Here is a 10366-nt window from a genome sequence, read left to right as displayed (position 1 = left end):
ATTTAAATCTCAGTTGTGTTCTGCTAAGATTTGTAACTTTGGTTCTGGTGGCTACTTCTTTCCCTTTGGTAAAATAATAATAATTTTTCCTTCAAGCAAAAAAGAGAAACCCCTTGATTCATGCATGAATTGAGATTTAGAGCAATACCTATAAAGGGGCGCAAGTGATTTTTTTTTTTATAGTGAAAGTGAAAAGTAAACATTCATCCTCATTTCTTGGATCTGGTGAGTGTAAAGTTAATTTTGAAGAATTTTCCACCCATGGCACCAGAACTGAATCCGTAGCATTGGCATGCCACCGGTTCATGGCAGTAACTACTAGACGTGACCAAAGCTGTTTTTTATTGTATTGTAAGGGGTCCAACATAGAGGCGAAGTAGCAGCAGTATCTTCTTCCTTTCCATTTAGAAAGACAATCATTTCTGGCCAATCATTTCTGGCACTTGCCCAGATTGGTTTATCTACTAGCTTATGTTATGAAGTTGAGATCAATAGAATAGGTGAATGAGTTGCCATCTCACATGGCTAAGCCTAAGAGTAGTTCACTAGGGTGAAAATTGTGCTTCCTAACCCTTCCGGGTGCATGAAATTTACCCAAGTATACAACTTTAGATTATATAGGAAGGCTGCTGTGCTCTGTTCACCAGAAATGTTTTAGCGCCACGCCACTGTATGTTTGCAAGGCCGCAATGATGCATTTGCATTACCTTCTCTTATGTTTCAAAACTTAATTTTTCCAATTATTTTCCCCCATAAATAACAAGTTATCTTACATTAACAGAAAATCAAATTCTTTGAAAAAGTGCAGTACCATGCACTTCACTTGATGATACCTAGCTTTGCATTTCTAAAAGGAACGTTTTGACTGGGCATGGCTATAATTGGTAATGGCATGTGAATATATTTCGCCTGAACCATTTATAACCCCCTGTTTAGATTCAGCCTAATGTTTCCAAACTTGGTTTATGGAAGTGTTGAACATATTTTAAATACACCGCTTGCTTTGATTACCAAACTCAGGAACAGCTTTGGTATGAGTCAGCAGCAGCTCAGGAGTTCATCAATTCATTTGGCTAAAGTGCAACACAATCCTTGCAAAGAGGATATCTGTTATGTTCAAAGAAATGTTGAATGCGCTTTAACTTTAAACCTTACCTCCAGTCTACTTACAAATGCACCAAACTCAAGCCTACAACCTATAGGACTGTGCCATGCTTTCGTACTCATAAAATCTAAAGTAGGCATACAGTTTTCTATCTCATAAAACCAAGATCCAAAGAAGAGCTCATGACACAAAACACCAAACCCTAACAATATAGTAAAAACTTCTGCTCCTTTGCGAAAGAAATGAAAGAATGTGCTGCCCTATTATTACCTAAAAGAGAAAGGTGTAAAACTTTGAAGTGTTGTCAGCAATCAAATAAGAATTAGCCTACCTTCAAACTACAAAAACAAGGCCACCACACAACGTGCAGTAGCTCACTATAACTAATATGCCTAGAAATTCATTAGTGAAATCCAATACTTCTTCCTTTTTCTTTCTTTTCCCTAGAATAAGAGAGCAGGCATTCAGAACTTTCAGCAACCAAGATTTTATACCTTGTCTAGCACTCAGGCAGCAGCCTGCACAGGACCATCTGATCTGAAACCCCGACCACGTCCACGGCCTCTTCCCCTGCCTCTTCCACGCCCTGCAAGAGTCAAAAATGGTTTGATTTAGAAAAAAAGTACCTAAAAAGAGTATAACATAATTTGACATACAAATGGCAAGAAAAAATAATGACAAAACCATATTGCACATACACAGAAAATTTTGGCAAATTCAATCAACACATACATTGATAAATAACATTATTATATTGTTATTAGGTCCACTGGAGGCCAAACGGCTCTATGAGCTATATAACAGAAAGTAGGCTTCTCCTGAGTCGTTACAGCACTGAAATGCACTTAAAGCTCAGAGGCCCAAGTGCTTTGCTTGGTAGAAGCGAAGCTCATTTACTGAATCATTAAAATTTATTTCTATTCAGACTTCAAGGAAGTAATATGGATTGATTTATTATAAATACACTATACGTAGGTGTTGTATTACACCCAAAAAAAAATTATTATTCTTGAGATTTTCTGGTTTTATTGATTATATTTTGATTCAACAGATACTTCATTTAATCATAATTATCATAGTTATGCATCTTTATAGGCACAAGAGGATCATTTTTTTAAGAGTAGTGCCAAAGCAACAAACTTTTTTACAACACTTTTACAAACTATTAATGTGGCAAATTCTTACTGGTTCTCATCTAGTCCCACCACTGACATCACTTTTCCACTTATCAATAATTACTCACTACATCAGCAGTTTGTAAAAAATTTTGTAAAAAAGTTTGCAACTTCAACATTTTCCTTTTTTCCATAAGTAAATAGTGGGGGAGATGGGATTCGAACAATAGACATTGGGGACCACAACAACCATCATCACCACTAGGCTATCACTTGAACCCCATAGGCACAAGGGGATCATATAAAATGTCATGTTTAAATTTTATATTACTATATTATTATCATATTATCCATTGGTAATTATTTTCAGATTTACTATATAAATTTTAAGAAATTGAAATAACTCAAATAAAATTTGAACCAACGCATTTTTTTGAAATATTGCACAATATATTTTAACTAATAGACAAAATATTTTACTATTTTGGTTTATCAAATTCTTTTTTTTTTTTATCACAAGCTATGAATCTTTTAATAAAGATTATTATATAATATATTTGAAAAATGTGTGCTTTAATTCAATCAGCCATGTGCTTACGCTTTGTGCCTAGGCTTCAAAAGGTCTATGCACATAAAGCTTTTACCAACACTAGGCTTCTCCCTTCCCTTAAACCCCTGCACATTCATTGCCACATCTTTTTGTGAAAAAACAAACGGGAAAATAGACACATAAATCCCTATTTCTCTATACTTCAAAATTTTATAATTTGTAAACCATGTATTAGATTTATAATTTGTAAACCATGCATTAGATTTATAATTTGTAAACCATGCATGTAATATGAGATTTACAATGGCCAAGAGCCTTGTAGCTCAATTAACATCTAACGGAAATGTCTAGGGTTTAAATCTCTCCTCCCCCATAGTAAACAATGCATTTATCATAAAAATGTATACAAGGTTTACAATGTATATTGTAATCTTACTTGAGTCGAAATAACATCATAATCATTTTGCTAATATTATAAAAGTTTATTTTTTGATAAGTATTTTGCTAATATTATAAAAGTTAATTATGCCAAACCTAGACAACTTGTGGCTACAACTCACAAATATTATGCATCAATCCCATCCGTATCAAGCTTAAAGCCAAAAAAATGAAAAGAATGAAATGAGTACTGAATACACTTTTTCATGCGCGGGTGTTCACTTGTGAGTTGTGAGATGATTAAGCTTTAAAACTTTGCTATTTCTTCCCTATTTAATGGGATTTTATATATTAAATTAAAATTTTTAAAAATCACAAATATTATGCACCAATACATCTGTATCAAGCTTAAACCAAAAACAAGGAAAAGAATGAAATAAGTACTGATTAGGCTTTTTCACGCGCGGGTGGTCACTTGTGACTTGTGAGATGATTAGCTTTAAAACTTTGTTATTTCTTCCCTATTTAATGGGATTATATATTAAATTAACAATTAAAAAAAAAATCTATTAAGTAACATTAGATGAAGCATACCGCGGCCTTGTGCAGGGGCTGGCCCACCTCCATAGTTATTCCCATAGTTATTATAACCACCAAAATCCTGTTGAAAAATCCCACCGCCATAGCCCCTTCCACGCCCACGATAGCCACGACTTCTTCCATGGCCTCGTCCTCTACCTCCATACCCCCGCCCACCATCAAAGCCACCATCTCCATTATACTCCACAACTCCATTGTTAAAATTCCCTGTACATAAAATAAATCACAGTCGATATCATTTCATCAGAAAATCGAGTTAATAGCTAATTCATAAGTCAACTATTTATTTTTGTGTGTGCATGTGTGCGCACGTGAGATATACTGATGTGTTATTGATAACTAAAAACTGTTCCAGGCTGCCAAAGAGCAAATGGCAGTTCTCTAGGAAGAAAATTTTCTTGACAAAATATAAACATGAACGAGAACTTTATTACTCCATTAAAGACAAAAAATAAACCACCGAATCTCAATGTAAAACCATTGATTGCTTCATAGACTATCAGCCTCAGCCATTTCAATTTTCGAGACTTCAAAGGCAAAAGGAAGAAATGAACACAGAGAAGTTCCTCAAGAAAATTTTTCACTTTTAACATATTAGGACAGGAAAAAAAACCTATTATATTTTAGGCAATTATAAGCAGACAATGATTGACAAGATTTGCAGACATCTGCCATAGACCCAACAGAACAAACTGGTTTTGCATGCAGAAAACATCAGAATAATACATTGACAATCTATTTCTAAAAGGATGCACACCATATTCATTTTACGAGCCCTCAATGCAAGGGGCCAAAAACGAAAACCAATTAACAGTAATGAAACATTCATATTACCTGCTCAACATTTGGCCATTTATTTTTTGATGATGAGGAACCCAGAGATCATGCAGAGCTTCCTGTTGTTTTACCCAGTTAAACCCCGGACCCATGTAACATGCCCACATCACATGGATTAGGTAAGTCATTCAAACCTTAGACTTGGAGGGAGCATACCACCAAGCCCAAGGCCCAGACCACATGAGCCAACCCCTAGGGGTTAACATTTGGCCATTTATTAACTGTTATGAGTGTTGTTTAGTTGGATGTCCACAGATGGCATGTTTAAATAGTTGTTTGAAGTATTGGACTCTATATTCTTTATTTCAAATTTAGGGGGACACTAAAGTTAACAACCCGTTTGCTTATCTCTTTCTACTTATATTTTTAATGAAATTTTATTTACTGATAAAAATATATACTTATCATTACTGTAAAATCTAGAGAGTTAAATAGATTTTGGTAATATTTGAAATACATTTAAAAGAATCATAGATAAGAATTAAAATTTTCTTTTTATTCCCATTGTATCTCTAACCATTATAAAATCAGTATTGAAGAGTCCCTATCAAAAACTTCCAACATTTTGACATTGACAACCTTAACTCTAAGCTATAAGATAGGATAAGGTGGTAAATAACTTATATGCATACATATATAAGTACATATTTCATTAAAACATGGAGAGGTGCAACCCATGTACACAGTATGTATACAAGGGGTGGTAAATAACTTAATTATCAATATGGCACTAGTGGAACTAAGTCAAGCAGAATGGTGAAAAGCAGTTACAACTCAGTTAAGATAATTTGACAAAACTAGCCAGAAAAAAATTGATTAAAACCATGCACACCCTATTAAAATAACATATACCCAAACATTTGCAATCAGCAACAAGTCAAAATCCATTCACTTGTGCGCTAGGTCTAATATAACATGCTTCAAAGGATTCATAACTCAAACCAGAAATTCCGCAACGAGTTAAAATTTAAGTCCAAAAAATTAAAGAATCAAACAAAGAAAAAAAATAAAAAAGCAGGAAAAAGTAGAATATCATTATCAAGCATCATTGCAGAGTAATATATCTAACCTCTTCCTCTGCCCCTTCCTCGACCACCACGTCCTCTACCACGCATGCTAGGAGAGCCCTCTAATTCCTCAAGAACAAGTAACATTAATTAATATGCTTTAAAAGGATTAAAATCATATAAAAATATTAATGCTTTACCTCCTTCATACTCATATTCAGTCCAGGGCCTAACTTGATCAGCCGGAATAGGTGGTTGGTACCTGGAGCATTATACATAAGTAATCCAATGATAACCAAGAGGGCACAGACATTAAAAAAATACAAAATAAATAATACGTTGACAATAGTTACTTTCCTAAAGAACACAATGTTGAGTATGACAATCAATCGTACAGATGTATGTAGCGGGAACAGGGTTTCACCAGGAACTATAGTAGCTCACAATACACTACTTTCACATCATCAATATTCTTTTAAAGTCCCATACGCTCTTCAAAGCCCAAGAAAGTCAAAGCAATGGTCACCTGACTTATCTGAAATGTGTCCATAATTTTCTATTATTGCTAAGATATCTTGTGTCATTGACTCTATAGATCCATTTACAATTCTAAAGTTTCAAACACTTGTGTTGAACTCAAAATATATATATATATATATATATATACATATCAAGTCCTACAATCAGCATATAATCAAAAACAGAACAAGAAGAACAGTATTTTTTTTTTTAAATAAGGTCAAGTCAGTATCCACCATAATAAATATAATGTAATTACTCTACAATTCAAAACTATAACAAGCCTGAAAGTGAGTTTACACTTCACTCCAGAGGCTGAAAATATTAATCATTAAAGCTTTTAAAGATCTAGGGAATTTGGCTAGATCTTAGGGTGGTGATGGGTGAAGGGTTAGATATGAGATCTTGATGAGAAAAGATGCTAGGGTTTCAAGGGAATGAGATCAGGATTTGGTTAGCATGAGAATGGTGGGATGATTGTATGAATATGGTGAGTGATGGAATGGGTTGTGACTTCTTCAGGAGAGTCACATTTTTCAAAGTGAGACTACTTGGAGAGAGTCTCAAATCTCCAAGCAAGCCCTGCAATAGTCTAGGAAATAAGTTTATTAGTCCACATATCTCAAATGAGTGATTACATAGATCTATTTAAACAACTCATGCTCTAATTATGTTGGCCACACATGGCTCACTCCTATTGGTTGGCCTTTCTAACACCTGCTAAAGATGAATAATTGCATAGGCTCCTAACTGATCCTAAAAAACATGCAAGTGCTTAAATAATTCATGCGTGCACTAGAATTAATCAACTCTAACTAACTTTTAAAATTGAACTCAATTAATCACAATCACTAGTATTAACCCTAATATGAGCTCTAAAACTCAAGCCAACCAGTTGGAACAAGTCTCTAGTCCCAAGGAAACTGTTGTATTCGGAAGCCTTCTGAGCTTCAAGGGCCGCTCAGCACTTAAAGTGAGTCCTCAAGTGCCAATTTGAGTGTTCTGAATGCCAAACAGAACTTGCAGTCTTCTTTTTTGAGTCAGCTTGATTTCTAACATGGTCCTAGCATATGCAAAAGGTAATTTTGTGTGTGTGTGTGTGTGTGTGTGTGTGAGTGAGAGAGAGAGAGAGAGAGAGAGAGAGAGAGAGAGAAAGGAGACATTGAAATTTATGGCATGTATGAACAAACCCCAGTTCATTACAAGTTAAAGATTAAAATAAGAAAAGAAATTAACCAAAAAGCTTTAGATACAATTTAATACTAACATACCCTGTGGAGGATGTATCTAGTTCCTTCTTGGACAAAGTAATTGTTATAATTGATACATGGCGAGTAGTTTCCAGGCTGCATTGTTCAGGTTCAACAGCCATCAAAATAATTAATAATTTTATTATCAAGCAGAAGAGGAATCAATAAATTTTTTTTTTTTTTTTTAAATGATGGGTAGGAGGAGAGAATGATATGATTCTTACGGAAGAAGTCCCTCTTCTAGCGGCTCCCACACATCAGTTATATCAGTAGAACCAATTGCAGTATTCTGATGAAGACCAGCGATTCTTCGCTGGAAAAGAAAAATAAAATAAAATAAAAACAAACACATTTGCAAGCAGGCACTTAATACTAGAGGGAAAAGGAAGCCTACCTTAATCAATTCAGCAATCATCACAGTTTTGTTGATGGCTCTGCCCATGGCTTTCAGAGAAATTTCATTAGATCCTTTTTCCTGTTTAAAGAAAGAGACATCAAATGAAAAACAGTAAGATAAAAACATTGAATTTTATTTATTTATTATTATTTCTCCAGCAATGGCTAACATTTCTAGACCTGGAGCAGAGTGGTGGCATAGGTAATGTAGTTCCTCATCCTGCCCTGAGTGGTGATGCGAATCTCGTTCTCGTTCATTGGCGTCTCCGCTCTCGGCTTCTCCACCCTCTGATACCGATCCATCTGCACAGATCGCATGAAACGTAAAATCTCAAGAAAGGTTTAGGGTTAGGGTTTGAGATTAATTACCTTGAAAGAAGAAAGAGTCTCTGAGAGAATGAATGATATTCCTTTTTTTTTTTTTTTCCTTTATACGAGTAACTAAACTAACTAGAGAGAGAGAGAGAGAGAGAGAATGATTTTAATTTTTAAAGGAGAGAGAGATTGATAGGTAGGGCTTACGATGGCGGTCGTTTCGGCAATGAAACCGCCTTATTAAACTCACTCGCAGGGGCAGTGCAGGTGATTTTCCCTTTCTTTCACGGCAACGGGGACATACCTGTATTTTCCTACTTTTTCCTTTTCTTTTTCACACGCAATTTTTTGAATCCCTTCCCTGCCCATTTATTTATTTATTTATTTTTTAATAGTAGTTTGGGAAATAGATTGGATTGAACCATTTGATTTGACCACTTGGCTTATCACCAACGGTTTACTGGTTGAAGATATGTAAGTATTTGCTAACAATTTTGTAAAATTGTTGTATTCTCATATTTAGAAAAAAGATAATAGGGTTGTTCATAGTTTGGCTAAAAATGTAATATACATACCAGATTTTCAAGTATAAATGGTAGATGTCCCATCACATTTTGTTTCGATTTTACAATTGGATGTAGTTGAATTACACTAATAAAATCCATCAGTTTCCTTCTACAAAAAGGTTCCCATGATGAAGTTATCATTTATTAGGGAATGTTTACCAGCACAAAAATATATCATTACATTTTAATCATCTTTGTTTTGTGGTTTCAATTCACCTCAATTGGTACACTCTTTGCTCATCAATCAATTAAGATATAAGTATTTCAACTCACTAATCACCCATTTTTATTTTATTTTGACTTTTGTTGAGCTAACATATCATATTGAATAAGAGATTTGAATTCTGCACCAAAAATCAAGTGGTATCTTGGTCTGATGATAAAGAACTATTATCAAGAGCGAACGCCATAAATTGAAACTCTCTAAAAATATATATATATAAAAATAGTAAGATTTTGTTGTGACCTAAATATTACTCTACCTAATATTCTTACTCTCTGCAAATGTTGAATAACATATATAACCTTAGTCCCTAGCAAGCAATGTTGTTTAACTTCTTCATCACATATTCCTTTGTTTTTTATCTTTCTCATCTTATTAGTTGCAGAGTCACAATTTTAGTTTATGGGGGCAAGATTAAAAGTAAAATTTATCTAAAAAAATATTGATCAATATTATAAATAAATAATTATATACTAAATATTCTATTTGAAAATTATATTACGCTCTGTTTGTTTCAGCATAAACGTTTTTTGAAAAATGGTTCATTTTCCAAAGAGCATTTTCTAAAAAACTATATTATTTTCCAATGTTTGGTAACAACCTTGAAAATGAGCTTGAGAATGCTTTCTGGTGTTTGGTATGCAAATTTTTATTTTTATTTTTTATATTCCTTGTGTAATTTAAAACATGTGTATTATGTAAACCAACTACTGTAATCAATATATATTTAAAAAAAAAAAAAAAAAAAAAAAAAAAAAACCAAGATGAATTTAGTTTTCATACTAAAATTTTGACAATAGATACAATCAAAATTAGTTATCAAATTTTCATGATCTCTACCACTCATCTTGCTCATATATATGGACAGTAACGTCCATACATACATACATACATACATACATACATATATATATATATATATATCAACCATTTTTCTATATACATAAAATTAGACCTAACACGATTCAAAATAGAAAAACTTCAATCATTTCAATTTGTTTGAAAGAGGACAAAAGAGAGGGTTCCAAACCTAAATAAACATCCGAATCGCCCATGAATCTCAATGACCAAGAATTAGAAATTGACGCGGGAATGAAGTTTTCCATACCCAGAATCTCACAGAGACTTTCATTTTTATGAATTGTTCATTCAATGAATTTCGAATAAGTCGTACCTTGCTCAGATCAATAAATAGAGCTGGGCTTATAATTGAAGCTGCCAGTAGAAAACCGAAATAACTAACTATAGTAGGCATGAAGGAGCTAAATGAGATACGTTATTATTATATATTATAACTTTTTATATAATAATATTTTTTTAAAAACTTACCTAATAACTTTTAATTGTCTATTCTTTTTGCTGGTACACTAATTGTCTACTATGGTCAACCACGTCTTTAATATTACTCGAAATTATGTATTTATATAATGTATCTACATAATATATTATCACTACATAGTATCTGCATAATGTATCTACCAACAAATACAATTCCCCTAAACAAT

General features: G+C 33.4%; 1 protein-coding gene across 3 annotated transcripts; it reads right to left on the bottom strand.

Annotated features, from left to right (window-relative positions):
- Positions 1-1183: 1183 nt before the first annotated feature.
- On the bottom strand, positions 1184-8442 carry LOC126713614 (uncharacterized). 3 transcript variants are annotated; one of them, XR_007651387.1, is made up of 10 exons: positions 8280-8442; positions 7938-8060; positions 7756-7836; positions 7586-7674; positions 7383-7457; positions 5793-5854; positions 5655-5714; positions 3743-3955; positions 2819-2895; positions 1184-1691 (listed from the first exon to the last, which is right to left on the bottom strand). XR_007651387.1 is itself a non-coding variant. In XM_050413411.1 (9 exons), the coding sequence occupies exons 2-9, from the start codon at positions 8058-8060 to the stop codon at positions 1612-1614; spliced, it is 783 nt and encodes a 260-aa protein (XP_050269368.1). In that variant the 5' UTR covers positions 8280-8441; the 3' UTR covers positions 1184-1611. The 3 variants fall into 3 exon arrangements, 2 of the variants coding, with proteins under 2 accessions (XP_050269368.1, XP_050269369.1); XM_050413411.1 differs by lacking the exon at positions 2819-2895 and having other exon boundaries at positions 8280-8441; XM_050413412.1 differs by lacking the exons at positions 2819-2895; positions 8280-8442 and adding an exon at positions 8127-8273.
- Between the last annotated feature and the right edge of the window lie 1924 nt (positions 8443-10366).

This window comes from Quercus robur, chromosome 2, assembly GCF_932294415.1.
Source record: "Quercus robur chromosome 2, dhQueRobu3.1, whole genome shotgun sequence".
In the NCBI taxonomy this organism is placed as follows: domain Eukaryota; kingdom Viridiplantae; phylum Streptophyta; class Magnoliopsida; order Fagales; family Fagaceae; genus Quercus; species Quercus robur.
This window is presented reverse-complemented; position numbering and strand designations above follow the sequence as displayed.